This window comes from Acanthaster planci, linkage group LG01, assembly GCF_054643075.1.
Source record: "Acanthaster planci isolate LZ-2023a linkage group LG01, COTS_SCS, whole genome shotgun sequence".
NCBI lineage: Eukaryota > Metazoa > Echinodermata > Asteroidea > Valvatida > Acanthasteridae > Acanthaster > Acanthaster planci.
The window spans coordinates 36,883,928-36,901,563 of NC_141777.1; the positions used below are offsets into that span (position 1 = coordinate 36,883,928).

The following is a 17,636-nucleotide window of genomic DNA, read 5'->3' on the forward strand; positions in this document are numbered from 1 at the left end:
GCTGCAAGGGAGCGATTGCACGCCTACGGCCTGGGGTGTTTTTCTATTTCTCCAAAGCAAGCTTGGCCTACCTGCGCGACCTCATGTGAGGTCAGCACGTAACACGTCACGTGGCCTTATTAACAGCTGCTGATGGACTGAATAATGAGTCTCCAAAGCCTGTCCTTGGTTGCAGGAATAATTACGAGGAAGAAGGTGATCGGTTCAGTTATAATTACGTGACAACAACTCGTGGGGCGACAGACTGCCTTTCAAAGGCCGAAATGAACAGGAAGAAACGTAACTGATTACACACGGTGTTTCACAATCCACTAATGAACTGAACTGCAAGCTGTGACTTGATGTAGGAAGTTGGTTGTTTATAATGTAAAACATCATAAATGTCACAAGTCCATCCACAAAGAAAGTTGGACTGACACTTTTCGAACTGGTACTATATCTATAAAACCTGAAAGGCTTCAAATTTTTGGGCTCCGTTGGGCACTGTTACGGCGCCATTTAATGAATTTGGCGCTGTACATACAAGACTAAACCTTATCGCTATGATAATTATAAGTAAATAATTACGCCAATCGATCAATAAAGGAATGAAATGGTCATACGATCAATTGTATCACTTTCATATCAAACGGCTTATGATTATTGTTATTGTGATGTGCGAACAGACGACATGCAATACAGGGTAATGGGCGTATTTTGCTAATGCCTCCAAATTTGCAATAGAAGCAGCCGATCAAGGATCCAAAGGTTCAATGCTTAGGTGCTGTGGTGGGGGGGTACCAAGTTTGGGGCAATTTCCTAGTAATTTAAAATGTCACCAGTTGAGGCTGTTACATACATCACGGCGGCATTTCCCACATTAGATCTGTTTGGAACTTCTAACCAAAGTCAGGTCTGCCGAGTGGCGAGCCACTTGGTCTGGGAACATATACCGGGGAATTATCATCGACAGTCAAGAAGCACTGACTGCGAAAACACATTTAACTCGGATGGCAAATATTTACACTTTAATATATCTCACACAGTCGTTCCGTTACAGATTTTTTTAAAGAATGAAAGTAATAGACTCCTGGCATGGCCATACCAAATACATGTAATCACCGTTACAACAGGTCCTCCTTTGCCCGCTCGGTGCATGATATCGCGTTCAGCCAGACGAACACCTTTCTTTAATTTGCGCCACAGCTACACTGCCTAATTGAACCGTTGGCAGCTCTGTTAGCTGCGACTAAGAACGGCCCGTTCCCTGACTATAGACACTCGCACATCGCACCCTTCCTTATCCCAAAATGATGAACCTGTGGGAAGGTGAGTTTCGTGACTAACCCAAAATGCCATAGCTCTGAAATAAATTCAAAATGTTTCACATTAAGTTGCAGTCTCTCTCTAAAAGAAAATATCCCTTCGACATATTAAATTAGTGAGTGAACTACCAGAAGCTTACGTAGACAGTTCCTAAGTTCTTGAAAGACAGACTTTTGTTCGATTGCAAAGAAGAAAGTCAAAAGACAACAAAATTCCTCTTACGAATTGTCTTAAATCAAAATCAAACACGATACAATAACACTATTTACCCTAAAAGATTCCGAGCGAAACCTAATTGAGAACTTAAAGCACGCAACATTATAGCACCACGCATACACTGGAATGCTGTGAGATAACCATATACATGTATAACATAAAATCTTCATGTGCAGCAGCATTTACCGTCTGGTGCATTATTACAAACGCACGAAGGGCAAGACTGATTTTGGTTCCATTTACAGGCAGGTCGGCATTCGTCATTGGTCGTGATTAGACGGGTTATGTAACGTAGCCCGGCCTTAACCTGCTATATGGGCTCACGTTCTGTTTGTAACTGTTGGTACGGCAAGACCCACAGGCAATCAATCCTACTGTCTCGCTCGTGACTGCTCTCAGCCACTGGCGAAACCATTGTAGTGAAATTACGACATGCCAATCAGTCAGTACCAGACGAAAACAGTATACTCCAATACCTATAAACCAAGTATCCACGATCACTTGCTTTGAAACGTCAAACCCAAAAATAGTGTTGTTGTTGGAAAACAGTATTGACTGCGTGTGATAACGGCGGTGGATTTACTGCACTTCACTGACCTGTCGTTAAAACTTCTGCTATAATTTCACTTCTTTCTGACACTTCTTGATTACAGATATCTTCCCTGAGAGATAAATACATTCTTACACATCTGACCAGTTGGACTAGGCTAGGCAATGACAGTTATCCCTGGGCAGTATGTTCCACTGCAATGGTCATAATTCCATTTTAAAAACACTTATGAGCTTTGGCTCAACTGTATGTCACAAACGACATTATGCAATTCACTTTTAAAAATACAAGAGACTTTCACATTTTGCAACTCTTGGAAGTGAGCAGTGCTGTCTCATAAAACTATTTTAAAGCATTTTGAACAATAAGAATAACAAATTCCATTGGCGGGATCGAGACCAAAATAACCAAACAATATGGACCAATTGATGTATTGAATACATACATGGTTGAGTTGTGAACATAAACAAGATACTGCAGTTTCCACTTGAGTTAATGTCTGCGGGGCAAATACATGTCCAGTGCTGTTTCCTCCAACTGCAAAGTCTTTTAACGAAGTGCACCTTTGCTATGTAGTTTTTCGTGTCGGCAAGGTCTGTGAGCTTGTGCACCATTAGTGCGTTTTTTTCCAACGCACTGCAGCATTCACTCATCAGGCGAAAAACCGACACCGTGGCCCCGCACAGTATTTCAGTTTCAGAGGTAACAAACCATCAGCAGTTATACACCATGTAATGCAGCCTGCCCATTTCGCTCTTGAGGATGGACACCTCTGCTCTGAGTTTCATGTTCTCTTGTTCAAGGAACACAGCACGAAGGGCGATCTCTTCCTCTTTTTCTCGGCGGGCGTCACGAGAACGTTTCGCCGCATCGTTGTTCTTACGTCTCCGGTCCCAGTACGCACTGTCCTTCTTCTCGTCGGGGACGGGACGAACTTTCTTTCTGGAGGGTTCCTGTGGCGGAATGCTACTGTCACCCTTGTCGGAAGTGGAAACTGCGGCTCGTCTCTTCCTGGACGCAAGAAGTGCCGACAGCCTTAGCGTGGACAGGGACGGCGCTGTACTGTCAGCTGCGACTGGATAGCTGCCGTACAACGGGTAGGTCGCGGCGGCACTGTAACCCGCGGCGTAATTGGCCGGTGTAAGCGCCGAGCTCCCCTCACCCAGGAAGGAGTACGGAGACAGCGTGGAGGAGATCGGCAATGACGGGTAGGGGTAGAAAGTTTTGTAGGCAGCGGCGGCCGCGGCAGACGAAGGGGCCGGAAGGCCGCGGTGGCTCAGATCCAGCGGTTTAGTCCCGACGCTGAACTCGCTCCTCGGGCCGTCCTTGATCGAGCGAGACGGAGCGATCATGTTGGCAACATCGAGGGCGGTCTGCCTCCTGGTCGTAGCTACCGGTTTGTTGTCCGTGGTGGATTCTGCCTGGTGGTACTCATCCTCTTTAGTCACCATTCTGGCGGTAAAAGGTTCCCCGTGGTCTTTGCAGATGACTTTCTCTTCCATTCTATACCGGCTGGGGCCCTGTGCTTAAGTGTCCTGAAACCGATAAAGTGCATACACAAATCCTGTTAAAAAGAGAAAAAAAAGGCCCCCGTTTCGTCCCATAGGCCTATCTAACCCGACCCGACCCACGCTTGCAACACAATATGAAAGCCTGTTTACCGTGTGAATGACACTTAACCCAACCGTGACGATGGACCTACATTTCCACATCACGATTCGTTTTGAATGATTTCACCGCACCTACGGGTTTGTATAACACTACTAACAGCATTCTTGAACGCTGCAATTCATAGAAGCGTAGACCGTACCATATCGATTTAGTGCAATACTACCAAAAATATTTCACACACACAGAGGGGAATTTTTTTAATGTAAATTTTGTTATTGCTGTTAATCTACAAGAAACTTAGAAATGCTGCATGGGAACAACTTAACAGGAGGGGGTACATGCGATGAAAACAGATAAACACAATTCAAAATAGGTGGACTTACTCTAAGACTGGTGTGGACTGTAACAATGCGTTGCTCTCCGAGTGCTACAACAGATGCAAGGTACCCGCGTTTATTGCAACGCTCGTGATCGGTGACTCGCAAGATTATTTGCCTAGAATCGTCGCTAATTGCGCACGTTGTCGGTCAACTCGTGTGTCGGGGCTGACCCCAAACTACCTCGGTTTATATAGGCGGCTGGTGATCCGTGCACTTGTGACCTTAGGTGTAGCGGTGACGTCGCACAAAGCACGACCTTAACGCGGTCAACTTGGTCGCAGCGAATGACGCCCGGAGTCGGGGCCGGCTTCAACCCTGTAGCTAACTCTGCGACTTGTGTCGGCTGTTACCTAATCTCGCTAATCCCCACCAAGCAAGGCCAAGTTGTTGGCTCCATTTATCGCATGGTTTGTCGCTTAGGAGCCGACACAGGAGAGCAAAAGGTTATCCGTCCTGTTGTAAACAGTACACATGTAGTCTGAAAAATGCGCTGGCTCGCTAGGCCAGCGTTTACGCACGGAAGTCTCCACACGAGTCACATTCCGTTAAGCCATGTACACGATGTTCAGTATACATTGCCGTAATAAGCCTTGCTGCTGCAAACAACTCCGTTTAAAGTCAAATGAGAATATGTTTACCTCACCATTGAAGAAACGGACTTCTGTGATTATGTACTAGACGAGCATCCAATAAAAACATAGGCCTACCATTCAGGGATAAACATTACGTAACAGTACTTTATTTGTCCAGGAATGATGATTATGTTTTTCTCTCAAGTTTTGCTCATTGCAGATTCGGCTTGATAATTATAATAGGTCCTCCAGGTATTTTTTTTCAGCACACCAAGACTGTCTAGCGTATTCGTGGCGTGGGAAAACATGTTCAAAAGTGCATCAATAGCCACATAATGGCTGTTCGTGCACGACGAGTATATTGAAACGCAACCGCCATTGTGCAAACATTGACAGAATCATTTGTCTTTACTTCGTGATGCTGTGAATGAAGTCTTCCGCGGGACTTGAAAAAAGTGCTTGGGATTTATTAATTAATACCTGCCGGGTTATTGACTGATAGGTTATCATCAAAGTGGCTGGGCTGCAAGGGGGCAAAATCGGGAAGGGGCCGTTCTCACATCTGCCAAACTGAAGCCCCCAGTCAGTAACGCGGAGCGGCAGGGTCATTAACGCCTCGGTTGAGTCACTCTGGGTGTTAACAGAGACTCAAACATGGTCGATGAGCCCTTTTGGAGGGAGCCGGTCCGATGGGGGTGTACCTGGTGAGACGTGAGGGCGCTAGAGGGACCAGAGAAAACGCAAAGGGTTGATATTCCAAGAAATTAGCCAGAGTTGGTCATTCAACCCTTGATTTTCCACCCCTATCATTTCCATCCTTGTGCTTTCCCCTCATCCATCCAGGCTCCCATTGACTTGTAACAAATTACACCCTTTTTTTCAAATGCCTTTTCATGAAACTGAAGCAGGATCGCCCATCCTTATGTGCTATAATTCCACACTAACGTCGATGCCTTGTGAGCTTAATCCCGAGCAGCATGTCTAATTTTATCGAACGGTGCTGTTCCAATATAGGGAGTAATCGGGATAGTTTATCTAGGACATCCAGAATGAAACGAATTCAAAGACATTTTTCTTTACTGGAGTTTACATTACAACAGCTAAACCTATGTCAGTTGGACAAGATGCTCACAGTGGGCCGCAATATACAAGTAACGGCCTAAGTATACTCAAAAGGTAGTGAGGTTTTTGTGAAGAGCGGTAATGTTTACAGATTGATAATGAGCCAGTTCGGTTTTCCAACAGTGCATGCCCCAAATAAAGCACGTCCAAGGTCATTTTTGAAATACCGATCTCGCTTATCAAAAAACATTCTAGTTTTTTCAAGATGTACTTTGCGTCAGGCAGATGTTAATTTGAATATTAATGGACACAGTACACCCAGTGCTTGGTTTTAGATAAAACACTGAGCACTTGTCTTAATTGTGACGTACATGTACAAGAATGAAGGGACTGACGCCAGAGGAACTTCTAGAATTATACAGACAAAAGAATAATATGTTTTCATGGTTGAATAGCCACGTTTATATATTTTCTCCTCTAACCCTATAGGCTTACTGATATGAGTGAAACAAGTGGGTCTGGTACCTTTCTTGATACTACATTAGATGAAGGACATGTAATTCTCAAGTGGTAAAATTAACTTTATAATTGCCTATGTTATGCCTCTGTTTTTTGGCCAATTTAGTTTCACGAACAGGGCGCACGATTAAGGCGCTGTCAACCTTGTAGGGGCTGAAGTCTGTGTCACAGTGTTGCTCCTACAAATTTGGTAAAAAAATAATAGGATTATTAAGAAAGGCAGAAATTTAGCGCGCCCCTCTTCCACCGACATCCACCTTCCTGAACCAGCTGGCTATGCCGTTGCTCCAGTGCCCTGGTCTTTTATGGATTTGTCTGGAAGCCTAGTCGCTCCTGAAAGTATAAGTCGACCCGTTTTCGTCTAGACTCTCATTCACTATTTCAGTGAGGATTGAAAGCGTTGGGGTATTTAAAGACTTCAGAGAAAATAAGGATGTAACATAATTGAGCGTATTGTATTCCTCGTTGAAATTTCAAATTAAACGTACATAGCCAGGTAGTAGTGATGTATTCAGCCGTTTGTTTCATTGTGTTTGTTTGTTTGTTGGGTTGTTTGTTTGTTTGTTCGATTTTGTAAGGAAAAAGACACAATGCATCCGATTTTAAACATCGATGTATCCATCATTACATTTGTACCAGTAAAGGGCATTGTTGTATGCATGGTATTACCATCGCAGTTAGATGTTGAGTAGCTGGCGTGGGTAAAAGGCGTTGGATAAATGAGCGAAGCCTGATAATAAATTACACGGCTTGGTCGGTTTTATTAATAAGATTATCATCTCTTGGCAATGCAGATTCCTAACATGATCCATATGCTGTTTTAACGCGGGCTTTTGGCACAGAATTCCATTTCATGGGACGGCTTTTGTGCCTGTAATGATGTGTGCAGGAAACAAAAAGACATTTTGTTAAACAAAGAGAATGTTTGGTGTTTCCTGCTGTGGTATCATGCACATTTCTGGCGAATCATTCCCGCTGATTTTTGCTCAGCACATACATGTATACATTATTTTGCTAAGCAGTAACGTCTGATTCGCAGCTTTATAAAATTGGGCGCTGTGGATTTTTAGGCTTTGATCATTTTGTGTGTGTGTTTTATTTTTTCATGCAAAGTACTACCAAAGACCAAAAAATACAGACATGCATAGCTCTGAGCATGTTATTCATAACACCCTGACATACACGCGCATACTTGTTACTGGATTATGTGGACCACAAATGTTGAGTAACATGATGGGTAAAACAACACGGAGATTATATTCTCTTCACAACGGGGCGTCGTCTTTCGTATAACAATGTCTCCTTTACCCTAAAAGTGCATATGTATCTCCTGTATCGTTGTAGTGAATTTTGTTCATGCCATAATCACGCGCTGTACCTTAGGGAGTTTTTCCAGTAAATGTCTTGTGGTTTTTTGACACCAGTTATGTGAAAATCCGTTTTGGCCAAGACAGATTAGTTAAAAATGTTCAGTTTTGTCTGGTGACGTGCTCAATGATACGCGTGTGACCATGAACTTCAAATGACCACAACAACAGTGGATCGAGTTAAACTTACTCAGTTGTTCTGGTAAGCGTTTCTTTCAAAATCTTCGGAGAGATCAGCCTTGGGGCAGTCAAGACTTGAGATGGTCCGAAAAAGCCCAGTTCTTTTGGGGTTAACACGGGAAGGCCTCCCCAACCACACCCTTTACACCCTTTTGCGATGTCATTTTTTCCTCTTTCTTGAATCCCTCACCTTGCACGACTTTTTTTACCTCATGCTGAGAGGACTAGCATTATGTCCCCCCTACACTTTGGGGAAGCGATCGACGCCCGCTATGTCCAAGCGAGGAAAAAGAGCCTGACATGAAAATCAAAGACCCATTTTTTGACTCGCCAGTCCGAGACAATGATTGGATCCCTTTTGAACCCAAAGCGCTTTGAACACGTTCTGTCTCTTCAGTGGATGAGTCAAAGTCCCTGTCACTGTTTAGTGACACATCCTAGTTATTTCGAAAGATGTATATAATTTTGTTCAAGGAGATAATTTATGGCCCCAAAACGTCAACTGATGATGTGCATTTTAAAATCCACCTGCGAATTGGACTTTAAATTTTTTTCAAACTAAGGTCCTTTTTAGTGAAGATGAATTGCATTGCTAAGAGGATCAAAAATAAGAGGTGAAGGAATAGGCTCATGCGTGATTCGAATATACATTTTGCTGTTCATTCTTCTTTTTTGGATTCGAATTTATATTCAGAAATGCAGGCAATAAACTAGTCCACCGGTAGATATACTGATATGCAATATAAAACAACCCGCATAAAACAGAGATGTGTAATATTTTCATGCTTCATATCATAACAGTTGCATTCATTTAGGCAGTGTTATAGAGTTCTAGTGTACACGTGTTTTTTTTTTTGTTTTTTTGTCTTTGAATATTACTGTTACTGTTGCGGCAAAACCCAACTTGATGGTGCTTATAAAAGGCACTGGCCCTGAACGATCATATTTACTGCACGCCAATGGTGTCGAGTGCAGCACTGAAAAGAGCTTTTAAATGGAATAAATTAGCATAGCTTCTGTTAACCTTTCTGGTACATAACTTGGACATGGCTGGAGATTGCCCCACTTATGTTACATTTACCCATTACGAAACTGGCAACCAAACGCGTGTTTGTATCAACCAAATATTTGAGACTTTTAACGACGGATATGTGTTCAACAACGACTTGCGTTACTGTTTTTAGAATTCACGTTGTAATAGGGCAGAATTTTCCGTGAATCGTCGCACTTTTTTAGACAGGAACTACTTAATGAGGCACGTGTGTCAACCAAATTAACAAAACAGCAGAAGAAAATCCTTCGGCAAACATACAACTCCAGGCCAAACATGCTATTATTCGGGGATGGAGTGGTTTCATCTGTGTAGTATGCGCTCGTTTGTTTGTTACTTTATTAACCCTTATCGATCATATAAGACTTAAAGTTTTTCATTGTGAAAGAAACTAGATCTATAGTAAAGATTGCGGTAACACCATGTATTTATCTCTTCTTTGAGTATGTGTGGTTCTGAGAAGAACCGGGGAATAACTCGACGTTTCGAACAGTGTACTCTGTCCGTCTTCAGGAGACTGCTGAAGACGGACAGAGTACACTGTTCGAAACGTCGAGTTATTCCCCGGTCCTTATCGATCATTTTAAGTATCCTCCCTCGTCCTTTTGTGTAGCTTAACCCCCAATGTGCTGTGCGGAATCCCCTCCCCTACCCTCTGCATTTCCTCCAATATCGTCGAGATGCATTTTGCTTCTGCACTGAGCTTCAAAATTTTGTTGGTGATGTCTTGCGACCTCTTTGACGTTAATCTTGTAAAAATCTGAAACACCGTTCTCACAAAACCTATGTTTTTCTGAGACAGATCAGCCAAAAAATGTCAATTTGTACAATGCGCGCAGGTGACACTCGTGGAGCCATAAACTACACCAAAACAACTGTTTGTTATTTTTAATATATTGAAGTGAATCTTCGCAGATATACTTATGAGTGTTGTCACATCTATGCCAAGTTTCGACAAGATTGGACGCGGTACAGTCAAGTTCTTAGGGGCGGAATTCCCCCCCCCCCCGTCACATGGCCCGAAAAAGCCCAGCTCTTGGAGGTTGACAGCTTTCCAAACCGACTCGCTTCTCAGCTCTGTACTTGTACATGTGTTTTCAGCACACTGATACCAACGGCATCAGGATACCACATAATGACGCAACAAAGGCTCTTTGTAAAGAGGCGTTGTTCGCCTGGAATCGCAAATTTTTCTTTGGCAATTTTCCAACTCAGATCAGCGGCTCCTTGCATTGACACATTAATATGAGCTAGTCAGCAATGTGGGACAGAATGAGAATGAAAAATAGGAGCACGCATGTATGGGTTTGGTTGGAAAGTGCAGCCCACTAATTCAAGTGACAATTTCTCCCCGGCACATTAGCCTGAAAAGTGCTCAGGTTTCTTTTGAAAAGGGAGACTGTTTGGACCCCAAAATTGTGAGGTTGTGTAAATCTTTGCCAGAATTAATTCGCTGGTTCCCTGGGCTTCCATTCCGAGGGCAGAACAGATAAAAATACGGCTAAAGTGGTCCTATTTGGTTGAGAAAATAGAGGGATACCATTTGAAAATGGGTGCATGCAGATTTCGTGACTATCACTTTTCAGAGGGTGAGTTTGTTTTGTGTTAATAAATACTAATGTAATTGGTTAACCCATAAAAAATGAAAAGACAACAGTTTCAAAGATTAAGAACATAACAATAATTTATTTTTTGGTTTCAGAAACCTCAAAGATCTTGGCATGCGTGCTATTGAGCCCTGCACATGCTGATTTTACACTGTTTCCAACGGGGCTTCAAATGGGTGGCCTGTACCCTGGAACGTAATCCGCACGGCATGGGTATAAGTGAGCACCATGCACCTGACAAAAACTTAAATATTCAGCATCCAAAATTGACAGGGCTAATAGCACTCGTTCAACCGCAGCTGGCTACTGGTCCCTGTGGGACCAGTCCAGTGCGCGTTTAAATTTACCCTCCGTAACAAATACAGAACACGATGCGCATTCAAAACGCGTCAATGGGAAGGCACCTCCAGAGTCAACAGGTATGTTGGTAGATACATTCACGTCGTTATATGGCAGCGAGCGGTGTTGTCTTTGTCGCCGGGTGTCATTGCATGCATGCAAGAAGCCTCTTTAGACGGTCGATGATGAATGGGCTAGATGGGAGAGCTTGACAAGGCCATACACGTAGGAGGGGGGGGGGGTAACCGATGGATGCGTCCCAAAACATCTCAAGAGGCTGTCTCCGACTTCTCTACGGTTGAGATTGCTCACGAGGTCCAAGGCGAAGATGGCCAACTGAGGAGCCGAGAAGATGACAAGAACCTGAGTGTCGCCAAGGGAGATTGAGAAAGGGGGCTTATATGACTCGGGATACTACCTGTAGTTGTTTATGAACGTATGTATCAAAACGTTTTAAAAACACATGCCAATCCTACTGTCGAGAAGTGATTACCCCGATGTCGAACACGGAATTTCTTCCTCCGCTGATAAATTAAGGATTAATTGTTTAATCGCTTTCAAGAATCTGTTTTCGTCTTAGTGCTAGAGTCCATTTTAAGCCAGAGCAATTTCCAACATCAAAGCATCGTCCACACCACCTGACGAGCAGGATCGACTGACCAAAATGAAAGAAAAGGGGGGGGGAGCTAGAAAGAAAGTCCAAGTTCGCATTTTTGATTTAGCTCGAAGAGGTTGGACGTATTTCAACAATTTGCCTCTAATGGCGGGGCCGCGGGCAACGCTTGCCTTCCGTCGCAACAAGTGATGAGGATTGTCAGCCGGGTCTAGGAGAAGGCCAGGCCTGGAGACAAATAGCCCGCATGCACCCGCAATGCGCACGGGCCATCGGTAATTGCCGTGATAGTGATCTCATAAAAGTAAATGAATTGGCTTGGACAATCAAGCAAACTACCCGATTATGTCCTTAATTAGCCTCGGCGACGTAGACTCCGAGGCACCGTCTTCATGCCACTTGGCAGTGCGTATGTGCAGAGTGAGGCTGGGTGTTGAACCTGGGGGAGCTAGGCCTTTGACGGTTGGCCGCGTGGGTTTGGGTGCAATGGAAAATGCACGAGACATGACAGCAACGCCACTTCATCATGGAATATAATTCTTCCAGATTACACCCGTGCAGAAAACGAAAAAAAAAACCGTAAAATTCACCTCTTCCTGGTACTCTCCGGAGTGAATTAGCTTCCCACTTCAACCACCGCGCGTTTCCTTGATCTTCCCGCCTGCGATGCTCAGGTTGCATCCCTACTTCTCCTCTCGCTTCTCCCCCTCTCTCTCTTTGACGCAGTTGCCACTTCATGCCTGACCAGTTTTATTAGTCCACCATTTGAGAAGCCCCAAAATACGCGAAGTGGTGTCGTTCGTGTTTCTTCAAACGTTAATGATTTTATCGGTTCGACAAGTAGCCTCGTCGGGACCGGACGCGGCCACCTGACGTCCCTCATTAGATCAGCTTTGCTCAGCATTTTAGCCCGTCAAACTCGATATCGTTTATCGCATCCACCCCTTGGAGTTTCAGTGACGGAGAGGAATCGTTATTTGCGCAGTTGTAGCAAGCTGATTGTTTTGCGGCTTCCGGTGTCGTGCCCGTGGTTATGCCAGTAGTCGTCCACATTATCTTCCGTATGCACATCGATAATTAATTGACTTAGGGATGTGTCCCGCGCACTTTCCCGTTGGGCTTTGGTTTTTATTCAGCGATTTCTGTCGTGTGTTTCTTAAAGAATTAAGGGTCTATATTTGGGCCCAAAGGACCCGTGAATCCCTTATTAATCACATAAAAAGTGACTTTCTGTTGGTATCTTGCAAGAAAAGCATGAAAGCGACTTCATTAATTGTTTGAACAAAAAACAGGCCCATCTTTTTTATTCTTCAGTGAGCAATTGATCATAACCATTATTTGTTTAGCACATCTAACATTTATTAAGTTATTTTAAGTTTTTACGTTATTTTTATAGTATTCATAAACCACAATATTCGGCTTTTTAGGATGATGGCAGCTGATGTCTTGAGTTTGATAAATTCACATATTCAACTTTATTGGATGACCGACTGACACACCTCAAATGAAGATGAAGAGACCTTGCTCTCACCCCTGAGGGCCGTCACGGTGTCCGAATTTCGTGAATAAAGGCAACACAGGTCTTGGGTATCTACGTGCCGCCAGGGTACATGGCAGTGAACGTAGCCGGAGTCCCACCATGGACTCAGTCCTAACTACGGCGACCGAAAACAGGCTTGCTTAAGTTCAGAGTGGTTAGTGCAGTCCTCTGAGAAGAGGCACAGTGTGTCAATCATTGACACACCGAAAAATGGCCCTGTCTGTGGCATGAGGTGTGCCCAGTCTCTGGCCACATCTTATCGACTCAATTAGGAATGACACAAGGAAACGCATCGACATCCGCTGATTATGAGATAGGGGGTCAGTTAAACTTGAAGTGAGTCCCAAACTACTCAAAGTCCGGCTGAGCTTCCGGGTCGACAGATGACCCAGACGCCCGCTTCTTATTGTCATCAATATCGCAATTATTATTTTTCTATTCTATGGTTATGCAGTCAATCGAGGTCACTGTAAGATTTCATCGTTTGCGGGGGGGGGGCGTTCACTTACTTAATGACTCAACAGCAAGCCAACGTAGTATACGTGGTTACGAGGATCATGATACATTTGTTTCCCCCGTAATGTTGTATTATCTGTTGATAGTATAGTGTTAGTAAGCTTTTTATTATGTATCTATCAACTATACTAATTCTTAAATTTTGTAATTTTTTAATTTCCGTTTTGTGTGTAAAAAGGCCAAAGGAATTTCCCTTTAATGGGATAATAAAATCATATTGACTTGAATTGAATATTGCCCCATATTTCTAAGTACACGATTATTTCTCTTTTGTGTAATCCGGTACGGTTATTGTCACTATCGGCTTCATGCACACTCACCGACCATATCCAACAATATTACTAAAATACCCATTATAACCAGTATCACGCCCCACTACCAATATCACTATTATCATTATTATCATCATTAACCCCATAATAACCACAATCATCGCTAATCAATAATCACCACTACCACCCCTTCCACCATGATAACAGTTATAACCACCATTACATTATCACCATGATTCCTCACTCTCACCATTATCACCAGCATATCACCACCCTCTACACTATCTCTAATAGAAAACTGTAAGGTTTTGCATGACCGTCTCCTTGGGAAAGGACGTTGCATTCAACATCACTGTCGTCATGGTGAGCATTGCGTATCGCTGTTCCCTATTGTTTTCCCTTAGTGACGCAATAATGACTGGTTTATGAGCGCAATAAAGAACAATAATTTCATGTGGTGGCAGATGAAAATGTTCCATTCCACAGGGCGAAGCTGAGTGGAATGAAATAAATTGCATCTGTCACCGAATGAAGTTATTTTTACCGCTTCTCGAATGTTAAACGCCCATTATTTAATTTATACACGTACATTACAAATTATCTGTTAAAACAAACGGTCGTCGCGTATTTACGTCTGCTGTTTTACGAAATAGATTCGTATCCAAGGCGCTACCCATTGGTTGCACTGTGCAATGAACGGAAAATGAAATGAAATATATCATGTATATGAAAAGGGGCCAAAAACCAGTCGTGTGGAGCTTTATTCAACGGATACCACTGAATAGAGTGAATAAATCAATGACACGTGATAAAGATCCACCAATCAGATGGAAGGATATGAATGGAAAAAGTTAATCCACAGAAAGCCAAACTGTTTTTGTAGACCTTCCTTGTTTTATTTTAGTTTGGAGTCATTTTTATCTATTTATAACAATGATGTAGGAAACAACAGGAAAATGTTTTACAGACTTTCCAAACAAAATTGTCCCACTTTGTAAACTTCATAACAAGTGATAAACCACCCACTGCTCTGTGTTAGCCACTGATGAACGCTGTCTGTCTTTCCCACAAGTCCGTGATGCAGTCGCTAATGGTCAGTATAGTGCAATAGTGAAGGTAGTTGCCCAATAAGTCTAATAACTGCAAGTCTGGATGGAGAGGTCATGAGCCTTCGTAATGGCTACTGTCTGCTTTCATTTGGCAGCCGGTTTGGTCACGCCGTTGTGAGCCGGCGTTTCCCGCTAAGACGACAACGGGGTAATATTTATCACCGAGTCGTTCTTTTTACCCCCGGGGGAACGCCCCCGCGGCAATTTTGTAACTTCACCGTTGCTGAAGATATTATGTGCATATCTCGCCGGTAGAAACTCGATCTGCCAGCGAGCCACGTGAATTTACAAAAGGGCTTTGTCTCAATCCGGTGCGGAATCCCGTCGCCAATCCGACCCTGTCTTGTCAGAATTACGGCATTTTATCATTACCAATGCAAACCCCGTCCGTCAGACCCTATCAAGCGCTTAGCGTGGCACCCCCGGGGGAACGTTTGTGTAAAGATGAGCGTGAAAACGTTCCTGTTTGACAAGGACAACGCGGATTGGCGTGGGGGGCTTAACTTGTTGATGTTACGGACAACAACCTTTCCAAGGGGATTTGGCGATTTGTTTTTGTCGAAACTCGGCCCTGCCCGGCGGCTTGCTTTAAGCCCCGGCATGAATCCGGCCCACGCGCGGCGCTCGGCGGGAACCTCACTTGCGGCATCCTCGGAAAAGTTGTCTTGTCATTTTGGCTTATCTCTGTAACGACTACCCCGAAGGAGCCTTTTCGAGAGCGACTTGAAACCTATGCGCTGGGGGTTGTTTTCTTTTTCTTTTTCTTTTTTCGTATTGACTGGCTTTTCAACGATACCTTGACTTAATCCGCCCGTACCCGTATCATTCTCCTCGGAGCCGTCAAAGTTGGAGCGCATCTGTTCGACGGAAGGCTTTAATCCTGCAGTAATGGTTTCGTTGAACATTGTTGTGGAGTGGAGAAATTTGGAAATGTATCCCACGAACGAGTTTCGATAATCTGGGACTAGTGGTTGACACATGCGGCTGAAGGTACGGTACACGCTGAGAGCCAGAGAGGATCATGTCTGGCACAAGGCCTTGATTTCGCCTGTTTATCATGTGCAACAACTTGTCAATTATTTTCATTGGTGTGGGTCCCATAGCATACCGGTGCGCATGTGTGTCGGACACCATGCTGCTCAGAAAGAACTGATGATTTTTCCCAACCAACGGCCAGAAGAGCGATTACATTAGGCTTACAGTGTCATGATAGCGTGTGAGCGGCCGTTTACACGGAAGTCGACGCAAAAAACTTCCTTATTAAAGACACAATATTCGGATCGGAGAAAATGGACACCGGAATCTCTCAGAGGTGCCCTTATCTTCCATTTGGTATTTTTGCTTCGAGGTCTGAAGATGACGTTTTGAATTGGCCCCTTTTCAAGCTGTATTTCCCTTTATTTCATAGTCTACATCTATAGGGCCCCAATGTCAAGAGTCACAGCGTTAAACTAAGGAGTTTCATCTTCTCCCTAAAACGAACACAACAGTCACCATTTTTTCTAATGCGAGATTTAGCCTACCCAGTTTGAGAAACCATTTTCCTTTCTTGTCAGGGAAAGATTGTGTCACGTCCACCCGCTGTAACATGATGCACGACTTCCCCACTGCATTAAAGTTGTATTTTCCACAAAATCCCTGCTCCAAAATATGTATGACTCAGCGATCCATGCACGCATCACTCACAATAGATTATTAGGTTGTCTTTTGTGACTTCTTTCCACCGATTCGCGCTGTCCAGCCTGTCTATAAGGACCCATGGAACGTATATACACTAATCCACGGGGAGCTATAGTTGGAAATTCAGAAAAACCCTCCTATAACGGAAGCATAATGCAAGCTGTTTTACAAAAAATCCTGGCCCCTTGATAGTTGCTTCTGGCTTACAAGCCTTAAAATAGCATATGCAGATCTCTATACAGTCCGAAAGTTTGTAAAAATGGCAAAGTATGAGGCTTAAACAGGACTGCGAGCATGTATTTCTGCGCAATCTGGGCATAAGTGTGCCTCAGAATTTCTGATTTTTGGAATGGAGTATATCTGTATCTTTCTTTTTCAAAATGACAATATGATTCAGGACTACTTTTAGGGGCAGTCTTTGAATCCTTGAAAACAGAAAGACGGTGAAATAGGCTTTTCATTTTGAAGTGCATTTTAAGCACCTTGTCTGCTCTTTTTAAGGGAGGGTATTTGATCACTTTTGTCCATGATGCTTTAATGACTTGTCTGAAACTTTTAAGGTTAGCACCAACGGAGATTTTGATGCACCATTCGTGGGACCAATGAAAACAACCCGTATTTGGGTTGGGCTCTATATTCGCACGAGCGCCGTAAACATTTCCATCGAACTTCATCAACCCAGAAGTTTTCACCCGATTGCAGACCCCATAAAAAAAGAACATTTTGATGATGAGAAGGAGAACTTGGAGGGTCTGTTTGAGAAGGCTTCACTTGACATTAATGAAGGAATATCGCGGTCGGAGTCAATTTAGTCATTGAACCCACGACCGGACCGCCCTCGAAAGATTTAGGCCTCAAAAGAGAAGTGCGCATGGCCTGTGATGTTTTCATGGAATCTGTTCACTGAGTAAATAGCCAAGTAATTATTCCTGTTTCAAAGTTCAAGGAAGTGCTAACAACCGTTGTTACTTTGGGTGCACGTAGGAGATCGAGATTGTGCGTAGTTTGAGTATTCGCGCATGCGCAATAGTGACATAATTATGGTCGTCGCATGGAAATGCATTCTAGCAGACGACGCATTTCAGTGTTAACCATGTGAGGGATTGTATTGGCATTTCCCTTGAAGACCTCGGGTGTGAATAAATTG

General features: G+C 43.6%; 1 protein-coding gene across 1 annotated transcript; it reads right to left on the reverse strand.

Moving 5' to 3' along the window:
• Positions 1-985: 985 nt before the first annotated feature.
• Positions 986-4,630, reverse strand: LOC110982677 (uncharacterized). The gene is made up of 2 exons (XM_022241273.2): positions 4,066-4,630; positions 986-3,606 (listed from the first exon to the last, which is right to left on the reverse strand). Exon 2 carries the CDS (start codon positions 3,571-3,573, stop codon positions 2,785-2,787), a length of 789 nt encoding a protein of 262 aa, XP_022096965.1. The 5' UTR covers positions 3,574-3,606; positions 4,066-4,630; the 3' UTR covers positions 986-2,784.
• Positions 4,631-17,636: the final 13,006 nt, after the last annotated feature.